Source organism: Camelus bactrianus, chromosome 21 (genome assembly GCF_048773025.1).
Source record: "Camelus bactrianus isolate YW-2024 breed Bactrian camel chromosome 21, ASM4877302v1, whole genome shotgun sequence".
NCBI classification, from domain to species: domain Eukaryota; kingdom Metazoa; phylum Chordata; class Mammalia; order Artiodactyla; family Camelidae; genus Camelus; species Camelus bactrianus.
The window spans coordinates 4,865,919-4,889,304 of record NC_133559.1 but is presented as its reverse complement, the minus strand read 5'-3'; the positions used below and the strand labels follow the sequence as shown (position 1 = coordinate 4,889,304).

Sequence of the window (23,386 nt, the reverse complement as noted above, 5' to 3'; positions counted from 1 at the left end):
AAATAAAAAACTTACAGAAAGCATGACTAAGCCTAAATTTCCAGCCTCATGCCTAGCCTCTCCATACTACTACTACTACCTAGTGGCTCTTCAAATATTCTAACAACACCTTCTGCATTGTTGCCTCCTCCAAGAAGACCTCCCTGAAAGCCAGGCTAGGTGGCTCCCACAGAATCCTGAGAATATGTCTATCATTATATTCTAGTCTCCACAGAGCTAAAAGTCCTTGAGGACGGTGTTTTAATATTCGTTATAGCCAGAATACTTAGCACTCTAACACAAAACAGACACTGAACTTTTCATACACTCAGTGTTTTATACATCCTCTCTTTCCTTCCAGCAAAACCCTACCCAAGCTTGCATTCCTCTATGAAAGTTTCCCAGGCCCCTCCAAGTAGTTAGGGTCTCGGACTTCTTTACCTGAACTAAGTACATTTTATTAATTTTTTCCCGGTTTTATTGAGATATAATTGACATACAGCACTGTATTGAATTCTACATATTTTAACAGTTTATGTGTACAACGAAATGTCCTAATGTTAACAGGTCACTAACGGCAATACTATCCATGCTTCAGTGTTCTACCCAAAGCCACCTCTTCCATTTAATAGTTCGCCAATCCCTAAAGAGAATTATTTCCGTTAACTCTCAGCTCATGATGTTTATATCTATTGAGCACTTGATATTCTTTCATTATAGCTGCTTACTACTGCTTTCCCGGTCTCCTCCCCGGTAGACTATAAACTCCTCGGGGCTGTCGTCCAACCCGTCCCTCTCCTCTCCAGACTCCGCGCTACGCTTTGCCCATACAGTCCTTAAAGCACCTCCGGGAAGCTCCTGTTGAGACAGAGCCCTTTAAAGATGCCTCAGCCGGCAGAGCCGCCCGCCCGTCCCTCCACAGGCCGGGGCTCCTCCCCGCGAGCTGGTTCGGACCCGGACCCGGAGGGCTGACGAGCTGATCGGGTGGTGGAAAGAACCCACCCCGCTCTCTTCCCGCCCAGTCCTGCCCTCCAGCGGCGGTCGGCAAGGCTTCGGATGTCCGCGCAGGCGCGCTGACGCTCTCCGAGAGCGAGACCCGAGCGTGGGGCCCTTGCTGCGCAGGCCCGGGCGGGTGGGCGGGCTTGCCGGCCTAGGGGCGGGGCCCGGGAGGTTCGCGCCCGCTCATTGGCTCCCGTGCTGACGGACAGGCGAAGAAGATGCTGAGATGCTGCTGGGTTAGAAACAGCCATGCGAGCAAAATGTAAGTAAGTAAATAGATGGAGGAGTCGGGGACGGAATGGCGGGTGTCGGTTTGAGAGCTGCTGGGGCTCAGCTAGTCCCCGGCTGGGCCAGGACGGCACTCCCTGTTTCACTCTCTTCCGCCATAGCCTGGGCCAGAGAGGATCTGCTTTCTGGAAAGTTGTCCAGGCAGCAGAGTCACAGAGGACTCGTCCCTGCCGGACCTGAGTCTTCATTACCATTCTTGCAGCACCAGCCTGGAGGCTCCGGTTTCTGGAGGGCAGCCTCGAAGGGCCGCAGGGTCCCGCTACCGTGTGGTCTAGCTCGGGTCTGGGAGCTACCGCTCAGGCATTGGCAAGGCAGGGCACTGTCCATACAGGCTTCCCAGGTTGCTGCCTGACTGCCGACTGACTATTCATTGTAAAAGGCAAATCTGAGCACATCCTCTGCTCCAAATCGCCGGCGCCCTCGCGGCAGAGGCGCCCAGATCCACTTTAAACTTTGCGGATGAGTCATTCGTGATGCGTTTCTGCTGATCTTTCTAGTCACATCTGGGAGGAACTACCACCAGTCAGGTCCTTTCAACCTTTGTGTTTCTGCATGAGCTGCCCCCTCCCCTCCGCCATACCTACCCCTTGCATTCTCTACAGCTCTCCTGGAGAAGCTCCGACCTCAGCCCCGCAGAGGCCTTCTTTGGTGTCCACGCACTGCCCCCAGCCCTCCTCCCAGCTCTGGCCGGGTTATCGCCTGCTCCAAGCATCCTGGCGCTCTGGCAGCCCTGTGCCACAACACTAATCCCACCTGCCAGGTTCCTGGAATGTGAGCAACCTGATGGAAGAAACTGTGTGTTATTGGGATGTGTGGTCTAGCCTAGTACACATCAATAGGAGTTCAATATATGAATGAGTAAACACATGGACTCCAAGGATCAAAAGTGAAGATTGAAAAACGTCAGGCAGGGCTGTGGCATTTTGGGGGGCTCACCAAAGATATGAGCCATGTCCTTTTCACTTCTGAATCCTGGTAGCCAGTTAACAAAGTGACATTCCTTTAAAATATGTGAATAAATTCAAGATGACAAATAGTGAAGCTAAGCAGTTTAGTTATGGTCCCAACACAGCCTGTGTAAGGACTTCTGCTCAGCTAGTGGGGGTGGGGCACTAGGCCTCAGGGGCCAGTCACTGAAGAAAATCTGGACAGGCTTAGGAGGGTGTGTTTGTGTGAGACATTACAGACAACAATGAGGCCAAATCCAAGAGGTGTTTACTGTAAGGAGTATTCCAGGAGGGTGGGGTGGGGCGGGGTTCCCCCAATCTGATCCTCCAAGGCTGTGGGGTGACTCACTCTTCCTTGGGCTCATGGGTGGGGCTGAAATTTGTTCCCTGAGTTGGGTCCTGCTCCCCCTGGCCCTTGGCATCCCCAGTGTCTCCAGCCACTAGAGCCACATTCCTCAGATAATTAGTGTTGAAGCAGTTGATCTGTTCATCCCCAGGACTCAGTTTACAGCAGAGGGCAGAGTCTCGCCAGAAGTTACGTCGGGGGCCACACAGGTCATCGATGAAGGCTGATTTCTGATGAAGGAGTAAAACAGAGATGGTGGGGTCAGAGGGTTGTTAGAGGTCAGGTAAGGCTATTTGGGTGCCCAAAGCCCCTCTTCCCTCAGCTTCTACTGCTCTCTTTGTGCACCCCTTCCTGGGGCTGAGAGAGTACTAGGCTGCCTTCCACAGCTAGGCTCCTTGTGACCTTGTGACAGACAGATGTGCACACCTAGAAATGTCAGAAGCTAGAGGCCCGGAGAAGGCATAATAGGAACTTGGAAGTGGAGAGCAGATCGGGTCAAGAATGAAGACTTCTGGAACTAAGAAAAAAGATCTTCCCACTAGTCTTCATTATTTCTGTGGGCTGGTTTGAGGCACTAAAAGAAGGGGTAGCCAGCAGTCCAGCTCCCTCACTCCCCACCCCCGCATTCCTTTGAAGACTGTGACCTCCTGCCCTCACACTCACTTCCTCCTCGGCACAGCAGGCCTGCTCTGGAAATGGCAGTTCACAGCAGTGGGCAGTCATGTTCCGGATCAGCCCAGGAATCTGCTTACTATGTTGGGGGGAAAAGGGCAGAAGTCAAAGTCTCTGGGTATCCCCAGACATCAAAATGGTGCTTGTAGACCATGATTTTGCTTTTCCCAAGAGTGTCCCAGAGGGTGCCCCAGAAGGGAGGTTTTGGGGAAGGGAAGAGAGTTGGAGGAGAACTGGACAAGACTTACTGCTTGGTGAGAACCCTTTGATTTCCACAGAGATGGCTCATGAGGTTGGGGGTGACTCGGCTGAGGTCAAGGGTCAAGATGTCCCGGTCATAGTTGGGATAAGGAGCCCGACGGGCAAAGCACTCATCGCGGGCAGGGCTAGGAGGGTAGTGGCAACACGAGTGGTGGTGGGTCTTTATAGCCTGTTCCCAATCACAGTATCCATCAAGGGTATCCTCCCACTGTGGGCCAGAGAGAGGGAAGTCAGAAGCTAGGACCCTTGGCCCCTTCTCTCCTGAACTTCTGCTTCCCTTACTGCCCCATGTTATGAGATGAGGGATGCCCAGCCCCGGTGCCAAAAAGGAAGGGCGAAGAACCAGAGGGCAAGGAGGCAGCTGTGGTTGTATGGGGTTGGGAAGGTGGAAAGGCAGAAGCACAGATGAGGTTCCGAGCTGGCCACAGGAGATGAGCTGGAACAGGAGACGGAGAGGGTCAGGTGAGGCCAGAGCTGGACGGATGGTTGGCAGACAGGTGCATGTGTGGGATCTTGGGTGGACGAGACCAGGAGTGCAGGATGAAGATGCATGACGAATAGACTCAGACGAGGAACACAGTGGATGTGCGAACACTCTCAAGCAGACAAACGGGCATACGTGCTCACAGTGGGTAGGTACATGGATGAATGGGCCGGTGGGATCAGAGGTCGGAGATGGGTGGGCAGGCAGAGAGGCTCTCGGGATGCTGGGATGCCCACTTACAGCCTTCCATGTACAGGTGTGGTTGTTCCCCTGCCGGCAGCAGCGCTGGAACTCCCCCTCCAGGCGGGTCAGAGCCTGCAGCTGCCTTTGGATGGGGTCAGTAGCTGGGAGGTTGCGCGGCACAGAGCGGAAGCGTCTTAGGTGGCAGATGTTCTTGATATTGTCCAGTGTGGGAAGCCCCGGGGGAAAAGGCAGCTCAGGGCCCGAGGAAATACCAGGCTGGCGGCTGGGGCAGGCCCGGAGCTGGTAGTGTGGCCGGGGAGCTTCCTCCTGGAAGCAGGAGAATCGAGCCTCCCCCTGCTGTTTGCAGCACCAGTGGGCTCGGGTCTTGACCGAGAACTCGGCCTCACAGAACCGGGTCATCGCGTCCTCCCACTAGAGCGAGAGGGGTGGATCAGCCCAGCAGCCCACTGTCCACATTCCTGTCTTCCTCCAGAGAAGGACCCCGGGCAGGCAGACAGGGAAGAGGCAGAGGCCGTGCTCTGCTCCTCTAGCACACCGAGGAGGCTCACGGTCAGGCCAGTCAAAGGGACCTGAGGTTCCTACACCCCAGGCCTAGGCCTCTAGTCCTTGAAACACACGTATACCGTCTAGAGGGTTAAAGAACACCTGCAAAGTCAAGAGCCCAACCCTTACCACGAGTTTTGCACAGTCCAAGCGGTTTGTGTGGCTGTGACAGCGGCAGCAGCGGGAATATCCAGTCTCCAGGAGATTGAGGGTCTCACCCTGGCGACTAAGGTGGGAGAAGCCAGTCTGGGGCAGGTTCCAAGGGCCGTACACCACATGCTGACGATTAGGAAGGCAGATCTGGTCCAGGTTGTCTGGAGAAGGCCGACCGGGGGGGAAGCCATCCAGCCGGTGGCCCCAGCCCCCGCGGGATCGGCCCTGTTGGCAGTGCAGGGCTGGATTCCAGGACTCAGGCTCTGGGGGCTTGTGATTCATGAAGGCGGCTGACTTGTCTAGAAAGTGGAAAACAGAGTGGGAAGGGGAAACATGTGGAGGAATAGAGAAAGGCTGGATTGAGTCAGAAGGTTTGAGAGAACTTGGGGTTGAGGAGAAAGAGTTGGGAGGATATGGGGAAAAGAGGAAGAAATGAACTTGTGGCTCTTACCTTCAGAATGACTGACTGAAAGGCAAAGAGAAGTAAGTCATAAAAGGTGTCACCCTTACAGCCCCCACCCCAGCCCCTAGTCCAGCCTGCTCCCTGTGCTGCTGCCCCAGGCTCAGGACCCTTGCTTCCCCCAGCGCCCTCCAGCGGCTGAGCACTTAAGCAGGAGGATGGACAGACCGACGCTGTCACTCGCTCGCTCTCTGCTTAGACTGGAAGGTCACGTCTTCTTGATATAGGAAAGGTGGGTGCATGAACAGAAAGCATGTTGGGAGGGGCCTCTCTAAAAGATGGGGACCTGGCCAGTTCCCATTCATAAGAAGGAACTCAGTAGAGAAGCAAGCGAAAATAAATGCTACTTTTGTGTCATTTAACCTCATAAGTTTATAAAATAGGTATTATTTCCCCAATCTTATAATGAAGACACTAAGGCTTGGAGAGGTAGCTCACCCCAGGCAACGACACAGCTAGTAAGTGGCAGAGCCCCAAAGGCCGTGCTCGTCAGGCCGTCAGCCAAGGGCAGGCAGGAGGGTAAACAGGGGAAGGAGGCTCTTACCTTCCTTCTGCTCCGTAGGGAGCTGGGGAGGGGGCAGCTCTTCTTGGAGGGGGATGGCTTCCTGAGGAAGAGGGGGATCCCCTGCAGGATAGGGTGAGGGCACAAAGAAGCAAGGATCAGACTGATGTCAGCAAGATGTAGTGGGCTGGAGGCAAGGAAACAGGCAAGCACTCACCTTTCTTTCCCACAGGGAGTGGAGGGGGCTGCTCCTCCTCCTGGACAGGGATGGCTTCCTGAGAGCGAGAGGGCCGCACTACAGAAAGGGGAGTGTGTGAGTAGCTCCCCCTTCCTCCCCTTCCCACCACAGATCAGGAAGTAAGCCAGGCCAGAAGACCGGAGGTGCAGCTGAGACACGTGCATGGTGCACTTACCTTCACTCTGCCCCTCAAAGTGAGGGCTATGCTGAGAGGTGTCAGGGTGATCCTGGGGGAGGGCTCTGGACAGGGGTGGGGAAGGGGGTGCAGCATAGCCAACTAGAGGCAAGAAGGGAGATGGTCAGAGCCTTCATTTCCTCCTGGACCCCCAAGCCCATGCCACTGTCCCAAACTCTTTACCTTCTTGGAGGTGGTGGGTGAGGTGCTCTGGCCCCAGCTCCTTCTGCCCTGGAGCCTTAAAGCCTGGAAGAGGAAAGGTGAGTCAGGGGGCATTTTGAGGGGCCCTTTCCTGGCCCTGAGAATGGGAAGGGGAGGAGGTGGAGGTCAAGAGCTTAAAAAGATGACCAAGACACTAGAAGCTTCTCTGTATTGTTCCTGCCCCACTTCCCTAAGCCACTGGCAACACACCTAGTCGTGACTGAGCGGGTTCTGAGAAACCCTGTGATAATCCTACAGCCTCACCTTTACCAGGCACGAAGCCTTGGGTCTCCCAAGTCCAGGCCTAAAGGGAATGTGACACATGGGGCTGGGGAGGAAGGCCTTAATCTCCTGTCAGCATCTTTCCCTCAGGGCTTCTGGGCTCTCCCCGGAGTCTGGACCTTAAATTGGCTGGAGTTTCACCTGCCTGTCTCTTCCACCCTCCCACCTACTCCAGGTCCTTTAAACATCTTTGGACTTTCTGGTAAGGAGCCCACCCAGAAGTTGAAGTGCTTCCCCTCCAGCTAGTCTCAATTTAGGACCTGGGGAACCCGGATGGTTCAAGACTCCTGAAGCAAATCACCCCACAGCCACAGGGAAAGGAATGGCTTGTTGCTGATCTGTAGTCACAAAAGACTACGACCTGGGAGGAACGAGACGGGGCCTTGCAGAGATAGACTAGATCTATGACGCTCTCTCAGGTTTCCCTCAGTAGCGTCCTGTTTGGTATCCAAGCAGATAACGTGTGTGCGAGCGAGCGTGGCCATGCCGGGCCCCCTGTGGATGGCTGAGACCCTCTCATCTCCTCTCCTAACCAGCCAGGGGGCCGGTCAGGGCTCTCTGGGTCAGCAGACTGGTTTTGAGCAGCCTGGCAGCCCCTTCTTCCTCTCTCCTCTGCCAAAGAGGCCCCACATATATATCCTCCTCAGACAGAAGCCCATTAATTACTCTGTGAATCCACCCATCCCCTCAGGAGTTGTCCATTTGACTCCAATTATGTGCTTCTAGGCAGCGAACTCTAGGAGCCCCTTTCTTTCTGTGCCCCTGCTCCCCCGCCCTGGTTAAAGGCCCCAGTGCCCAGGCCTACTGAGGGCCTGCTCAGAAACGGGCATTCAAGCGGGGATCTTCCTGCTGGTGAGGAGCCAGCCAGGATGGCAAGCCCCCGGCCCCCGGCCCGTGCTGGCCAGGACCCCTTCCCCAGTGCTGGCTCCAACCCCAGCTCACCTTCCTCAGAGGCTACAGAAGCAACAGCCAAACAGGCCAAGACCAAGGCTGCTCTGGACCTGGTCCCCATCCTGGGGCAAGGACTGGTTGGCGGCCACCCAGGTAGGTCCTCAAAGGCAGATCTGATTTGAAGGGCTGGGCAGCTGGGAGCCTGCTTCTCCAGTCGCTCTGACTGCTGTTGTGAGCTTCAGGGCCGGTTCCCTCTCCTTTTTATATGGCTGTCTGGGGATGGCTCCCGCCCTCCTCAGCTTCCTGCCATGACTCAGGCCCAGCTGCTCCTCCTTCCAGACACTCCTTCCAAACTCACCCTGAAGCCTCCTGAGAGGATTGAGAAGAATGGAGGTGAACCCAACCCCAAGAGAAACTGATTCTGAGAGTCATGGAGCATGAGGAGTCTGAGGCCTTATTTCAGGCCTCAGTGCCTGCATTTGCAGGCCGCTTCTGTGGAGAACGGATCTGACACCCTGCTGGACTGGGACTGGGGAGACCGGGCACCGAGGAGAGGGACAGGGCAGCTACCCCGGGAGCTCCCCTACCAGTGAGAAGCCTGGGCTGTCCTCTTTCAATTCCTCCAACCCCCAGGACAAAAGAGAGGGAGAAACTCAAATTCCTTTTCATGTCCCCATCAGGAGTCAGAGATGAAGACACACATCCAGTAGCTTCAAGTTTATTATTTTTAGTTTCACTCTCCTCACATCCAAACAGCGACAGCTCCCCTAGACCAAACCTCTTTTCTGGAGAGCAGATTCATGTCTACATGAGTTCTGAGGGGCCCGGGGGACTCCAGACTCTGTCAGTTAGGTTGGGCTCTCCGGCGTTAAGCAGGGCTGGTGGCTCCTGCAGGTCTGAGCCACATCTACATACGGATGCTCAGAACATTTCTTCGGCATTTGGGGCCCTGCTGTTCTGCAGCTCCAGGAGCCGCTGCGCAGCCTCCGCCAGGTCCCATTCCCCAAGTTGACGGTTATCTCGAGTCCGAATGTTCACTGTTCTCTTAGTCTGCTCTTTCTGGCCAACCACTGCAGGAAGAGGGGAGGTTTGGGAATCTCGGGGCAAATTTATCCAGAGGGTATCTCCTTCTGCCATGCAGAAATGTCAGAGACCTAAACCTTGAGCAGGGGTGGGAGCTCGGACGTGGTTCCAGGAAAGGATATATTTAGCTGTCTCTTGCTCGAGTTAGTTCTCTGCTCATCCTGAAGAGATAATGGAATGTTCCGGACATTCTATTACGTGTCTTATCACTTCCACTCAGGAGCGCAGGAGTCAGAGATAGGAGGGTCAGCCAAAGAGAGACAAACAGATAAAGAAGCAGACACAAGAAACTGTGTGTGTACGTGTGTGGACGTTAGAGAAAGGGGAGGGCAGTGGAGTGGAGCACACACGTGCAGGTCCCCAGGGTCGCGGGGCGGCCTGCTCCCGGTGCCGGCTGTGCACAGCTAGAGTCAGGTAATCCGGCTGAGAGGTTTCTGCTCCCTGCCTTCAGGACAGAGCTTTGAACCTCGGAAAATGGAAAAGAGGAGCAAGGTAGGCCTAGACTTTTTTCCTTAACGCCTTTCTCATCTCATAGGGCTGGGTTGACTCCATCTAGGTCTAGAATAAACAAAGCTAATTAATGCCTTATTAACTCTTCCTGTCCCTTTCTCTCTGATGCTCCCTCGGTTAATTAACCTAACAGACACCAAGAGCTAGGGCGGAGGTAAGAAGAAAACTGTCCTGAGGGTCAGAGGTGGCGGTCAGGGGAAGGAACCCAGGGCCCAGATGTCTCAGGCACTCTGAACCCTGGCTCCTGCCGAGCCCAGGTAATGAGCCCCAGTTAACCGAAATATGCAGACGACCAAACTCAATAGATAGGAAAGAAGAACACAGAGGCCAGGTGGAGGAGTGTAGGGCTCTGGGGGTCTGTGCTGCCAGGTCACTTACCGAATAGAAAATTGTAGTGGGCGAGCTGAGCCCGGCGGACTCTCCGGCCGAGAGTCAGCCCGGGGTCAGCATCCAGGTCGGCGGCCAGTCCCACGGCTCGCAGGCTCTGCTGGGCCTGGGGCAGAGGATCAGTGACAGCAACTTGATTTAATGGAGGGCTGAGGAGCTGGAACAGCCTGACGCTAATTTTCCTCACGCTCCCCCATTGGCTCCTCCTTCCTCTGCCTCAAGGCTCTCCAGTCTGCAGGGACGACCCCTCCTGACTCCCGGCCCCCGCAGCTTCCCTGTCTGCCTCCTGCTGGAGCTGAGCCCGCCAAGGCTTCCCTGGGCTCTGCCTGTTTCTAGGCTCCACTCTACCCAACCAGCTGCTCGGTTCTGGTACCTTTCATATCTTTCTCTCTAGAAAGGAAAAATAAAACCAACATTTTATCGAAGCCTGCTTTAGTGCCAAGGGCTCTGTTGTCAGCATTTAACATTTATTGTTTAATTTTCACACATCTCCACAAGGCAAGAATTAGCTCATTTTTTGGATGTGGAATCCCCAGCACACAGGCCAGCAGCCATTCAAGCCCAGCCTTGTGACTCCAAGTGCTGTGCCCCTCTCTCCACCCAGCGTGGCCTCTACCGCCCACTGCTCGGTCCCTATTAGTCCTGCTCCGGCCTCCGTCCTTACCCCCAACTCCTCACCTCTCTGGCATATTCCTCTTGCTCAGCCCCCACAGGAATGACCACCACCTGGAATGGGGACAGCCACAGTGGCCTGATTGAGAGAACAGAGGAGGGCAAGTTACTTACCCCGGCTCTGACCACACCTGTGGCCACAGGGAACAGATCCTAGAAGGAAACAGAAATCTGGGGTCAGGGGTCTCACCATTTTCCCCCACAGCTTTCTGCCAGCACTCCCAACATCCTTTCCACAGAACCGAGCACTGCTCGATGAATGAGGACTGGACGCTCCAGGGCCCCCGCCTGCCTTGGAGGGAAAGAGGAAGGGGGATGGAATGGAGCAGTGTCACAAAACCTGTACCCAAGATCACTTTCCAGTTTCCAAGAACGCTTCAGCCCTGGCAAGGGAGGGTGGGAAGGGTTTGGTTTAGTTTTTAGGGTCACAGGTAGAAAGGGGAGTTGTTCTCCACCTATTCTATGAGCAGCCAAGGGAAAAGGGGACAGGGCAAGGTTCTGTACCCCCTGTACTGGAGGTCAAATCTCAGGGGCAGCTGGAAGTCAAGCTGGATTGTTCCACACTGATGGGGTCGACCCAGGGCATCATGGAGGTGCACATCAATCTGGAGGAGACAGAAGGGAGGACGTGAGAGGCACCAGCATCAGTACCCTCCATTATGCACGCCAGCCCTTCTGCCCACCCACGCCCCAGGCTGTGCAGAGAGACGGTCAGCCAGCTGCTTCATACTCTACTCTCTTGCTGGCAGCAGCTCTTTCCACTTAATACTGGTGTAATATCAGGGACACCGATACTCACACGAATGGCACATCCACGGCCTGGCCTCTCAATTCCTTGAGTTCCCCACCTCAGAGACCTTCGCCTGCACCTGCACTATAGCTGTACCCTTCATCCTGTCATCACCCAGAACAGCTGCACCTCCGAAACAGCCCATCAGATAGCCATCTCTTGTCTTTCCACCTCTGACAATTATTCCTATTAATAGCTCTTTAGTTTCCTGGTTCCTTAACTCCTCTTTTTTCTTCCCATTGACAGACCTCTCGGCTTCTCCCACCTTTGCTTCTTTCCCCATGCAGCTGTAACCACTCTCCCTGGTTCCCCAGTATCATTGATCTTCTGTCACATCCACAGGACAAAACCCCTCCCTGGTGGCACCCTTGCCTCCCACCATCTTGGTCCTGTAACAGAAGTGCCCAGTGCCGCCCAACATGTCACATCCCACACAGACGCAAAAACAGGGATAGATGCAAATCAACTCAAGAAACCCTTGCTCTGCTAGCAAATCCTCTGGCGGCCCTAATCAGCTCCGCGTCCATTTCTCAAGGATTTAAGCTCTCTCCTCTCTTCCTATCTTCAGCTCCCTCACTGACCACAATCCTCTCCCTACTCCCATCTCAGCAAATGATCCTGGCTCCTATCTCATGATGAATTCTGATATTATGAGATGAGAAAACATCTCAGCTTCTACCACCACACCTATACGTTTCCTTCCTGCTGCCCTCCCAACAACGGCGAAGGCAATCCTTTCTGCAGAGAGCTCGCGATCCTACCCCTCAAACGGCCCCAGAACTTCCTTCTGCTGAAAGCCCTTCCACAACCTCAACTCCCTGACCCAGACGGGATCCCTCTCATCACCGCATTTAAACATTCGCAAGTCTCTCTTTTCATCAACATCCCTGTTGATCTGTCAGCTACTCTCCTCTGCCTTCATAAGAGCCAAAGTTCTTGAAAGAGTTTGTTCATTCACTTCTGACTTCACCCTAGCCCCCAATTTACCAAAAAATGGTCGCTCAAAACCTTACAGCCTTTTCACTAAATCCAGCAGACACTTCTCAGTCGTCTCCCCCATGACTTTTCACTGTTTCCACCTTGCCACGTGAGTTTTCACCCTTCACCACATTTTCTCCTACGATGTTCCCCCCGAAACACCTCTTTACTTGGCCAACAATACCTTTCAGATTGGAAAGCGATTCCTGCAGGAAGCCTTTCCTGACCCTCCTGACAACACACTCCTGTAGCGCCTACGCAGCGCGGATCCCATGCTGCTGAGCCGCCCTGCGTACCTCCCACAGCCCTCACCAGACCTGAGTTCCACGGGGGCAGGAAGTGTATTGCTCTTCTTTAAATCCTATATGAGTTTAAAAATATCCCTTCATATCTATTAAGTATTTAATAAAACAAACAAAAAAAATTCAAATAAGACTCTAACCAGGGTCCCCATTACCTTAGGCCCATAGAAGGCACCATCTCCAGGGTTAAGGTCCCAGGGTTCGCCAAATTCTTCCAGGGCCTGTTGAAGGACCTTCAGAGGAAAGGAGACAAGAGAAGAATATGTCACCTTTGACTTTATGAGCAACATATCCCACTAGTCCCCCGTAAACGACCCTCTCAGCATCTGCTTCTACGGAGACCCTGATTCCCACCTGCCATCCCCCTCCATCGGCTGGTTTATCTGCCTCTGCTTCCCTACCACCTGCTCACCTGCTCAGCCTGGTCCCAAAGGCAAGGCTCTCCTAGGAAGCCAGATGGCCGGGTAGACAGTGCCAGGTGGAAGGAGAAGCCAAGGACAGCGTAGACAGAGCGGAGAAAATCAAGGCAGCTTCGGATCTCTGCTTCCAGCTTTGAGCAGGAAATAAGGGCAGGTGAGCTGCTAGCTAGAGCTCTGGGGTGATGGCAATTTTGGGGAGAGAGGGCAAAAACATAGAGGGAAATTGGGGATAGAATATAGTTGAATTGCAGTATATAAAGAGGGCAACTGAGGGTCAGGAATGCTGGTGGTTCGCAAGGAGAATGAACGGTGGCTCAGAAATGCTTTGGTGGAGCTGGGGAAGGGCCACCTGAGCCGGGGCACAGAAGATGTGAGCGTCATCCTGCTGGAAGCGCCGCAGCCGGGTCAGTCCCCCTAGGCTGCCAGAGGCCTCGGCCCGGTGCAGGGCCCCGAAGTCTGCCAGTCGCAGGGGCAGCTCTCGCCAGGATCTGGGTCGGTGGGCGAACATCAAGCTGAAGTTGGAGTAGGGGGAGGTCAGGACCACAGTGAAAACGAGCCCCTGAAGACTGCTCTTCTACCCAGGCTGCCTGCTTCCCTTCCCCGCACCATCAGCTAACACCCTCTCTGGCCTCGGCATGCCTCTCACTGAGTCCTGTCAACCCCACTCATCACAGTCTGGGCCCTGCCTGGTTCAGAAGTGAATTTCTCAGTAACAGTAATAATAGACATCATTTACTGTTGTCCCTCTGTGTGACAGGCACTGAAGTGAAAGAGGAACCTTAGGCAGCAACTCCAAACCCTAGATGTTACACATAAGGAGACTGAGGCTTAGGGAGGTAACAGTGAATCTCCCAAATTCATGTGTTAGCTGGAGCGCAGATTCAAGACTCAAATCAGGTGTCCCAATACTATTCCAAGGTGCCTTCTTAATATTACTTAATATTTAGCAACCCGGCTGCCTAGCCCTAGCCCTGGGAGGACCAAGGCCTCCTGGATCCCAGCTCACCAGTGCGCAGGGCAGTTCATGGGCTTGAGGGCGAGGGTGTCTGTGGGACGACTGGTGTGGTGGTCATTCTGGGAGCAGGTGGGCCTGTCAGAGCCTGGGGTCTGCAGGGCAAACATGTCTTCCCGATAATGCTCCCAGTGCCCGGACTGTTCCCAGAGTTTTGTAGAAAACAGCGTAGGGGTTTTCACTTCTGAGAAACCACGGCGGGTGTACTCGGCCTGGAGAGGAAGGTACAGACACAGAAGGCCAGGGAGGCACACGGGGACAGAGGAGACAGAGTGGCAGCTGTGGGATTCTTCCGGGCCCTCAGGTCGTGCAGATCACAGCCACAACCCAGTCAGCGCCACGGTCCCTCCCTGTGCTCCCCTTCCGCAGAGCACACACTTCTGTTATCTTGAGAAAGGTCACTAGCACTTTGCAACGTTTATGTTTATGCTTCTAATCCCCCTCTTTAACACCTGGCTTCTTCAAAGCTTTTAGTCCCTCCCCAGTCCTCCTTCCCCTGGTCTAGTGCTCTCCTTACCCTGATAAAAGCCACCAGTGCATTATACACCCTGGTCCCTCGAGGAAGGAAGAAGCAGCTCCCAGGACTCAGTTCATGGAAGAAAAAGAGCTCTTGTTCCTGGGGTCAGGAATGGCAATGGTCACTTAAAGGGGGATGTGAGGGCTTGGGAAACCAGGAGAGATAACTGACAAAGCGGCTTGCCTGTGGGATTCTGAATCTGCTCCCAATTTCACAACCAGGTTCCTTCGTCTCTCTCCAACCCTTATAATCACCCCCTGCCCCACCACCCCTTTCCCCGTCTCCGTACCTTCCCAATGCGCCGGTGGTCCCGTAACTCTGCTTCCTCCCTCCATTCTTCCCAGGCCCTCAACTCCTCTGCTGTGGGGAAGGAAATCCCTGACACTCTCTGCAGTGTCTCTGGGGCACCTGAAAACCTCCATGAGGATGATGAGTTCTGTGGGAAGACACAGAGTCCAAGGGAAGAAGGGGAGGACTGAAGCCACCCAATCTCTTTCAATCCTCATATGATACTCTTGCTGTAAGCAGCACAAGTGTGCCACCGGACAGCAGTCCCATCTCATCTCTCTCTACCTCCTTCCCCACCATCACCACCAGCAGGATGGCCACCACTATCTTTCAGATACCGCTTGTCACGTTTACAGCCTTGGAGGTGCCTGAGCCTTGATTTCCACGTATGTCCTGCCCAATTCTAACCTTACCCTGCCACATCTTTTTCTCCCCATTCTCACCACCACTGCCCTCCGAGCATACCTGTACTTCATCCCTTCCCGTTCTAATCACTGACTGCTCAGAAGTAACCCTAAGCTCTGGTCAAATATCAGTCTATCTGTCCCCTCATCAATTTCCCAGATGGCTGCGAGGACACTCAACATCCCACACTGGGTCCTATTCCTGGCTACCTGACATGCAAATGTCTCTACTTGCTCTTTATTTAAACAACAGTACTAATAAGAAACAGCCTGCATTTTACAGCACTTGTAACTTTTCCCCAAACACTTCCTCTCGTGTTAGTTGATGTGTATGATGCGGATCTGCTCGTAGGACAGGAATATCAGCCTCATTTGATTGATGGGGAAATGGATAAGGAGATTTACCCAAGGTCACACACTTCATCAGTGGCAGAGACAGGACTAGCACAGTGCTTTTTGATCTACATATCTCCCTCTCTCCCTGCTCCCTGCTCCCATTCCAACTAATAACTCACCTTGCCCAGGAGCAGTATTTGCATAAAGGGCCTGCCCTTGACTTAGAGTACCCTCTCTGTGCCTGTCAAACTGTGTTCCACACCCGCTCTCTCCACAGGAGCCTTCCCTACGTGACCCTGTCCAGCCTGTTCATGCCCTTCCTCTCCATCTTCCTTAGCACTGATGTCTGACTGTGGGGTTGGAACTGGCTTCTGGGCCCTGGAGGGTGTCCAGTAACTGTCATCAGACTGGGAGTTTCTAGAAGCGAGGGACTAAGCATCTTTCTTATTCTGGACCCCCCCCCCTTAGCTGTCAGAGAAGGATAGAGGGTCCTCTTCCCATTCCTCAGCTCATGCCAGTGAAAACAGGAATCTCAGTCTAACTTGGCCCTCACAACTGACCGTTAGCAGCTTCAGGCCTCCAATCTGTCCAGTATGCCGAAGGTGCGGGCCCCGGCAAAGATCAACCAACAGGCCACACCTGGGAGGAAGAAGGGGCCAGTTAGTGATTTCCAAATTCTTTTTTTAAATTAATTTTATTTTTAATGGAGGCACTGGGGATTGAACCCAGGACCTCGTGCATGCTAAGCATGCGCTCTACCACTGAGCTTTACCCTCCCCCCAATTTCCAAATTCTTCAGCTTCTAGCTTCCTCCCTCTCAGGGCCTTCAGCTGACAGAAAGAGGAAGTGAAGATCTTTTCCACAGAGAAAGCAAAGCGAGATAAAAATCAGTTCCCATTTCTTTTTGGGGACTACCCTCTATCTTCTCTCCCTTATTCCTTTCTGGCCTTCTCCAGTGCATCCCCATCTCTTCCTGTTTCCCTCAATCTTGACAACCCTCACCCATATACTGTTGCCGTTGGACCTGTCACTTTCTCCTCGATCAGGCGAAGCTTAAAGGGGTTATCCTGGAAGAAGGGAAGAATGCAGACAAGTCTTTATTCCCAGAGGACATCCTGGGAGAGAGCCACCCCCTTCCCTCATGCCTCTAGATCATCCTCCTAACCCTGTGTGCCTCCACCCCACCTTGAAGAGCTGACGCAGCTGGTCCTGGGAAGCCTCTAGTCTCCGGAAGGGCTGCGCAGCAGCGGCAAGCTCCCTGCAAACCCGCTCCAGAGCAGGCAGCTCTGAGCCCCGGACTGTCCTGGAATGATGAGAGTTGGCTGGTTTCCATCCCCTAAGGAGCATCACCTGGGTGACACATCTGTTGGCTACGGGGATGAAATCCAGAAATAACTAGAACTATTGGCAAAGACAGACAAACTAGGGGGAAACACAAATAGCAAATCAGGTACAGCATTGAGAGCTGGAATGGAGAATTATATTCAATATCTTGTAATAACCTATAATGGAAAAGAATCTGAAAAAGATTTATATCTAAATCACTCTGCTGTATACCTGAAAGTAACACAATATTGTAATTCTAGTGTAGTTCAATTTTTAAAAAGTTTAAAATAATAAAAAAATTTACAGTTAGAGCAAAAGGTCTATGTACGAAATTAAATGTTGAATGCAGACAAGCTAAATAAACAAAACTAGAGCAATAGTAAAGTAAAAGCTGAAGAATTCATAAAGGCTAGAGAAGGTAAGTTTTAAGCAGAATTAGAAAATGAAGGACATGGACTAGTGGAGAATGTGGTGCCAGGTCACAGCTGAGGCAGGAAGGGACCCTCTTCCCAACTTTCTTTCTCCTCCAAACTGAACATACCCAAGGCCCCAGAAACCACCCCAGTAAATGGGTACAAACTTTAAGTTATAAGATGAACAAGGCCTGAGGAATTAATGTATAGCATGGTGGCTACAGTTGATAAATTCTGTATTGCATAATTGAAATTTTCTAAAAGTAGATCTTAAGCATTCTCATACACACAAAAAAGCATGTGATAATTAATTTGATCATGGCAATCCTTTCACAATGTATACGTATATCAAATCACCACGAGTACACTTTAAATATATAATTTTATATGTCAATTACACCTTAAAAAAAAAAAACACCTGAAAAATGAAATAAAATACGGTGCATTGCTCACCGTTCCTTCCCCAGGAAGAAATCATGGTAGAAGCCACATTCTGTGCTCGGACCTTGGCAGAGGACAGCACCTAGGAGTTGTTCAGCTGCTGCCCCCAGGACATGGGTGCTGGAGTGCCAGAACACCTAGGTTCACAAGAAAGGAGTTCATGAGCTTATAACCTTCTCCTTTAGCCCCTGGCTTTCTGATCCTCTCCTCGGAGAAGCTGGTGTGAAAACCAGCAGGGTCTCCTAGGAATAACTACCACAGAATGGGGAACCTGACCTGTGGGGTGACCACTAAACAGTAAAAACAAAAACAAACAAAAAAACCCACAAAAACTGAATATAAAAGAAGGAAGAAGGCCAGCAGAAATAGTGCAGAGAAGAGAGTGAGCCCCACTCCTCAGTGCTTCTCGGTCCTGGAGTACAGAAGTAGGAGGCCAGTCAGTTTTCATGCCACCCAAGCTGACAAGAAGAAAAGTGGAGAGGAGGCCAGGTTGTGTGCTCAGTTATGGGAGCCACATTACAATTAAATATACCACACAGATGACTTATAATGTGTGTCTCAAGAGCTAGGGTGAGGGGGACAAACTGGCATATTATCCTTTTATTTTCAACTTAGTATCTCTCCCTTTCACTAGCACAAGTGATCACTGCTTAACAGACCTAGGCTGAGGAAAACTTTTCATTCTACGTTCTTCCAGCTTAGCCAGGAACAAAGACAAGCAATCTGTGGCCTCCCATGCAACTGCAAACAGAGAAACTAGAGCAAAAGAAATAAATGCTAGAAACACCCACTTTAACACCTCTTAGTTTAGTAGCCACTGTACCCCCAATAAGGAAGAAACTTACTGCTTTCCCCTCTGGGGAATCGAATGTCAGAAATCTGAGATCAGAATCTGTCTCCAATGGCCGCTCCAGATCATAAGGTTCTCCATTCACTTGAGCAGCCACTGCAGTATCTGCCAGTTTTGAACTTCAGCAGTGACAGATGCAGATAAAGAAAAAGACAAGGTTACAATCCACAAAGGATGAGAGGGACTAATCTCTTAGCAACTCCAAACTGGCAAAGGAAATGTGTTACCAGAGCAATAGAATCCATTGTTTCCCCCCATGCATAGCAGAGGAAGGGCAGAAACTATGAAAGTAATGCATGTAAAAAGAGATCCTCGAGAAAGGCTATCTTAATGGGGATGGAATAAACAAGCAGAATTATTTCCCTGTTCAGGTGGAGAAAATTTGGAGGTAGAAAGATTATCCTAGTAGGCATAGGATGAGCCTGGTACCTGATCTGCTGGGCTAGTTGGTAAGGGGTTGTCTTCCATGCCACAGCGTCCACTTTCTGACCTCCAGGAAGTGATATCCTGATAGCCCGTTGTTCCTTCTGTGCCATGCTTTCTAACCTCTTTACCTGGGCAGTCCATAGCTCCTCAAAAAGGCCACGCCGCTCTACCAACCAGTTTGGAGGGGTCGGCACAGCTGCCTGGAGAGAAAGATGTTAGGAGGTAACACAAGTCCCATCATTCCTTCTCGGGATTCTGGATAGCGGGAAATGAGGTCATTTAAATGGCCGTGGTCCTAATTCCTAGTCTTTAAAAGGACTAGGTGATACAGGGCCCTAGGCTGGGAGCCCTACGCTCCCCCGGCTGCTGACTCTAGTAAAAAGATGGGGCATCTACAGGCTAGGGTAGCCGGGTCCAATGACGCAGGGCGGGAGTAGAAGGTGTCAGGCTGGGTTGAGAGCCTACACTTTGCGCTTCCGCTAGGCTGGGTTCGATAGGGTTCGGAACTTTTGGGTACCTCACGCACCGTGTGCAGCCCGCAGGCTTGAAACCCTGGGAGCCGGAGCAGCCGCCACCTCTGACACAGCCCCATGTTCCTTCCGACCCCAGCTATATCCTCAAATAAACGATCGCTGCTTCTCCTTCACCAGATTCCTCATTGGCTTCTGGCCCAACAATATCCATGCTTATTGGTTATTACGGCTGCCACTCCACTCTAGGACCGCCTCCAGGAACTGCGAGGAGGTACACCCGACACAGCACGAGCAGCGGTGTGGGTGGTTCCGGCTGACCGGAAGACCTGAACTGTTACACAAACGGGCAATTCCCGAGATCTGCAGAGTTTCAGCCTAAAGTGGCAGTAAGATACCCTGCGGCTTTGAGGAAGGGGCAAGAAAAGTCTCCAGAGAGAGAGTGGGAGAAAAACGGACGAGTAGTCATTGCCCATAAGTTTTCTTTCACATAGTTTTCACTGGCAGGTAGGAAACACGTAAGACTTTGGAACGAGACAGACCTAGGGTCCTGGATCACTATGTAAAATTTTTGGTAAATTTCTTAACTTTTTCTAAGCCTCAATTTTCTCACCTATAAAATGGGAATAATAATAGTATAATTATGAATTGTTGAGGTTGATTTTATGTAAATTATCTAATATACTGTGCAGTACACGGTAATAGGCAACAATAGCGACAAGCTATGAGAATAAATGAATATATAACAACTTTGAGGCTGGGGCAAAGAATCTGAAGAGGGTGCATCTTGGAGTCCCTTCAAACTCATGGTGCTTAAAGAGGGCTCTTAGAGACCTCTTAATCTTACAAAGAGGAATTTAAGGGAAGAGAAGGTAAATGACTTAAGATCAAACAGTAAGCGCTGATGCTGGTTTCTGAATGCAAGTCTTGTATTCTTATACCATACCAGATTTCTCTGGTAATAGAGTTTACTCCCAATATAATTTGCCCATCACTTCAGAAAGAAGTGCCTGACCCTAGAATATTAGCTCTCTGTTTCCTACACAAGACCTTTGCCTCTCATTCCCATCCTAGCTCTCAACTTCCTTTCCCCTTCTCTTCCCTGTTATATCCAGAATACAGGACTAGATACAATTTGTTTTACACAGTAAAAATTTAAACATGGCCAGGTAAAAAATGAGAAATGAGCTTGAGGGCAGCTGTGAGGTCTTCAGTAATTCCCATTAGTTCCCTCACCTGGGGGTGGGGATGGTTGGAGTTTGTTCTCAAGTTTCCAGTGGTGATGAAATCAAGGATTGTGGAGGAAGAGCTGTCAGAGAAAGATGTTTAATCTAGATTTCCAGAGGCCAGAGGTTCTGTCTGGGAGAGGGAGCAGTTGATCTGTGTCATAGGCACCACCACTTTGGATCTTGGCTCCATCTTCTGATATGTTAGACACCCTGAAATACAAAAAGAAAGAGACAAGACTGTGGAAGAGGAAGATTACTTGTGACTGAGTGTGTGTGTGTGTGTGTGTGGTTGGGAGAAGGTACTGAGAATTTTAAAATGGCATTCAGAAAAAGTGTGACAACAGGTAGAACTTTTCCCATGGCTCTGACCAAAAGGAACAGGGGAATATTACATTGCAGGCAACAAAATGGTAGGCACTCAATAAATATTGAGTTAAGAACGTACCAATTGCTGTATTGACTTGAAACTCCATAGGATACATATACTGACACATACCTTCTTTAATCATTCTACTTTGTAAGGATAGCAGAGGGATGATGGAATAAGTAAATTACACTGTTATGGTAGCTCCCCACACTCATCCCTCAAACACTTACTGACTGCTTACTGTGTGCAATGCACTGAGCTGGGTGCTCAGGGGATGCCAATCAATCAATCAACTACTACATCGTTGCCTGTGTAACCTGTGTTGCAGTGGAGGGAGGAAGACAGGAATGTCGAGAGTTAGTCCGTTCCTCCCTGTGTAGCAAGCAAGCCAGCAAGCAAGCAGGCAAGAGCAAGCTAGCCGAGGCCAACTCATTAACCGCTAGTTCTTCTACAGCTTCTGATTTGTGACCAGCATGTCTTAGCCTCGGAATTTTAACCCCTTAGCCTTCCTGGGAAATATCTATTCCTGAAACTGCTCTTATTTCCACCAGAATATCACAGAACAACTATGTGCCAAGCACCATGCCTTCACTATCTCATTTATCTCCTAGAAGCCCAACAAGTAGTAGGTCTTCTTATACTCCCTTTAAAACATTAAAAATGACCCTCAGAGCAGTCAAGCCCCAGTCCATCTGAATCCAAGGCCTGTTTATGCCATGCTATTCTGTCTCTCTGGGACCAGGGTAATCATGATGCATCACATTTAATACACCTGCCTTTTTCTCTCCAGGGTACACTTCTTGGAACTTTGGGGCCTATGAGGCCTTAATATGGGGTAGAGAGAAGGGTCAAATAATAAGTCAAGAAAAGAGGCATCTTACCAAATTTTCTCTACCAGACTAGGGTTAAGGAAAAAGAAGAATTTAGGAAGTAATGCCAGATTTCACAGACATTTAGGGAAAGGGAATCCTCAGTAAAGGGTATCCTCGACCCTGTCAATTCTGGGAACTCCTCAGCCTGACTCCACTCTCAGAATAGACATCCTGTTAGCTAAACCTTTGGTTGAGGAGGTATTATTTTTATAATCATGAACTGTACGTAAGAATTCTCTCACTGAAGGTGAAGTACGTTTCTCACTTGTCATCAGGATCAGTATATGACTCCAAATCTTAGTTTGTAGAAGCAAAATTTTCTTGCACCAAAGAGGTAGAAAAGATACTGGAAGTAAAAAAGAGAAATGTAAGAAGGTAAAGAAGGTTTGTACCATTGCCACCAAATGCTTTCGAGGCCTAAAGATCTAGCCAAGTGGCTAACGCTACAGTAGTAGGTAGTGTGGGGAGGTAATTCCACCCCCGGCCCCGTACTAATGAAGATCAAGGATAGGGTCTAGCTTTTACTTTAACTTTGCTCTAAAGACGCCATAAAGGGAGAGAAAGTCCAGCCAAATTTGCTGAGTAAATCAAGGAGGGGAAGCATCCTACCAGGGGGATGGGGACACTGTGAACTTTGCTTTGAAAACAAAGCCTTAGGCTCCCCTAAAATCTCTACTAAGATTTCCCTTTCCCAAGACATCTGAGTCTGTAGAAGAGAAACAAGGTAACAGCCACCTCCACCTCTGCCTTTTAAATGACCCTGGTTTGTCAGGTGAAGACCAAAGGAAAAATATGGAGAAGTCTCCCAAACACAGGAGTCAGTGCAGGTACGCGGCAACTGGTTTGATGCTGAAGTAAAAACAGCCAAAAAACAAACAAGCAAACAAAAACAAAGAAAGAGCAAAGTTCTCTGAAAGAAGGTCCTAGATACATCTAGAGAAATATACAACTGTGCTCCACTACCCAATAACCAAGATTTCAAATTAATACTTTACTAATCCCCTTTGGTCTCAACAACGATTGGCTACTTAGAAAATATGGGACCTTAAGTATTGTCTCACGTAGGTGCAAGGGATTCCTAGCCAGGGATGGGAAAACAAGGAACTCGATGCTGCCCATCTCCTTTCTACCCATTCCAAATGAAACACCCCAAGAAAAACGGAGGAAATTTCAAGTCGTCCTATCTCCTCCTTTCCACAAATTATGCAGCAAAGAACTTAATTCTCAAAAAGGGGGTACAATGGGAAGGGAAAGGAAGTAATGTTGGAACATCTAACTTGCTAGGAACCCCAACAGATCTGGGGTGTAATGGTTTAAGCCAACACCCTTTTGAGTCAAACACAAAAAACCTAGTCTATATTTGTTCTCTGTTGGTGCTGCTCACTAGCCCCTCCACCTGTATCTGGGTTTTCAACTTATGATACGTTATAGTGAGAACAAGGAGAAAGGATAGGAAAAAAATTGAAATAATGGAACCGTAACTGTAACATCATGAAATGTAATTCTAAATAGATCTCAGCCTTCTTGTCCCGTTCCCCTCAAAGTTGTAACTAAGCATTAAAGGCTTTTCCTGTCCTTCCCCAGCAGCTAGTCAGAAATAATTCGATATATAACTTTACACTGCTCTTGGTCCTTTAAAACACATGTGCTTTTGTTTACCCCTACATGG

General features: G+C 50.7%; 2 protein-coding genes and 1 long non-coding RNA gene across 11 annotated transcripts; 1 reads left to right on the top strand and 2 right to left on the bottom strand.

Moving 5' to 3' along the window:
• Positions 1 to 2,464: 2,464 nt before the first annotated feature.
• ECM1 (extracellular matrix protein 1) lies at positions 2,465 to 7,891 on the bottom strand. 4 transcript variants are annotated; one of them, XM_010958480.3, is made up of 11 exons: positions 7,677 to 7,887; positions 6,435 to 6,497; positions 6,252 to 6,353; positions 6,056 to 6,133; positions 5,881 to 5,961; positions 5,328 to 5,342; positions 4,853 to 5,175; positions 4,217 to 4,591; positions 3,480 to 3,700; positions 3,223 to 3,310; positions 2,465 to 2,789 (listed from the first exon to the last, which is right to left on the bottom strand). In XM_010958480.3, exons 1-11 carry the CDS (start codon positions 7,744 to 7,746, stop codon positions 2,559 to 2,561), a joined length of 1,647 nt encoding a protein of 548 aa, XP_010956782.1. In that variant the 5' UTR covers positions 7,747 to 7,887; the 3' UTR covers positions 2,465 to 2,558. The 4 variants fall into 4 exon arrangements, with proteins under 4 accessions (XP_010956782.1, XP_074205476.1, XP_045375158.1 ...); XM_074349375.1 differs by lacking the exon at positions 4,217 to 4,591 and having other exon boundaries at positions 7,677 to 7,891; XM_045519202.2 differs by lacking the exon at positions 5,328 to 5,342.
• LOC123617880 (uncharacterized) lies at positions 6,349 to 10,030 on the top strand. Its single transcript, XR_012501277.1, has 2 exons — positions 6,349 to 7,778; positions 7,965 to 10,030. It is a non-coding gene; the product is annotated as an uncharacterized LOC123617880 (long non-coding RNA).
• TARS2 (threonyl-tRNA synthetase 2, mitochondrial) lies at positions 8,328 to 19,448 on the bottom strand. 6 transcript variants are annotated; one of them, XM_010958484.3, is made up of 18 exons: positions 19,306 to 19,448; positions 18,783 to 18,979; positions 18,349 to 18,472; positions 17,516 to 17,640; positions 16,509 to 16,626; positions 16,326 to 16,390; positions 15,884 to 15,962; positions 14,585 to 14,731; positions 14,296 to 14,394; positions 13,773 to 13,990; positions 13,116 to 13,278; positions 12,760 to 12,897; positions 12,503 to 12,580; positions 10,782 to 10,882; positions 10,468 to 10,569; positions 10,284 to 10,356; positions 9,597 to 9,711; positions 8,328 to 8,695 (listed from the first exon to the last, which is right to left on the bottom strand). In XM_010958484.3, exons 1-18 carry the CDS (start codon positions 19,369 to 19,371, stop codon positions 8,547 to 8,549), a joined length of 2,157 nt encoding a protein of 718 aa, XP_010956786.2. In that variant the 5' UTR covers positions 19,372 to 19,448; the 3' UTR covers positions 8,328 to 8,546. The 6 variants fall into 6 exon arrangements, 4 of the variants coding, with proteins under 4 accessions (XP_010956786.2, XP_010956785.2, XP_074205474.1 ...); XM_010958483.3 differs by having other exon boundaries at positions 19,297 to 19,431; XR_006726161.2 differs by having other exon boundaries at positions 8,672 to 8,695; positions 10,468 to 10,565; positions 19,297 to 19,433.
• Between the last annotated feature and the right edge of the window lie 3,938 nt (positions 19,449 to 23,386).

Coding starts and splice junctions, on each gene's coding strand:
- ECM1 (XM_010958480.3), bottom strand. CDS start 7,746: ATGGGGACCAGGTCCAGAGCAGCCTTGGTCTTGGCCTGTTTGGCTGTT. Junction 6,498..7,676: donor TTCTGTAGCCTCTGAGGAAG/GTGAGCTGGGGT, acceptor TTCCTCTTCCAG/GCTTTAAGGCTCCAGGGCAG. Junction 6,354..6,434: donor CACCCACCACCTCCAAGAAG/GTAAAGAGTTTG, acceptor TCTTGCCTCTAG/TTGGCTATGCTGCACCCCCT.
- TARS2 (XM_010958483.3), bottom strand. CDS start 19,371: ATGGGGCTGTGTCAGAGGTGGCGGCTGCTCCGGCTCCCAGGGTTTCAA. Junction 18,473..18,782: donor CAACTAGCCCAGCAGATCAG/GTACCAGGCTCA, acceptor TCACTGCTGAAG/TTCAAAACTGGCAGATACTG. Junction 10,570..10,781: donor TTTGACCTCCAGTACAGGGG/GTACAGAACCTT, acceptor TTTCCCTCCAAG/GCAGGCGGGGGCCCTGGAGC.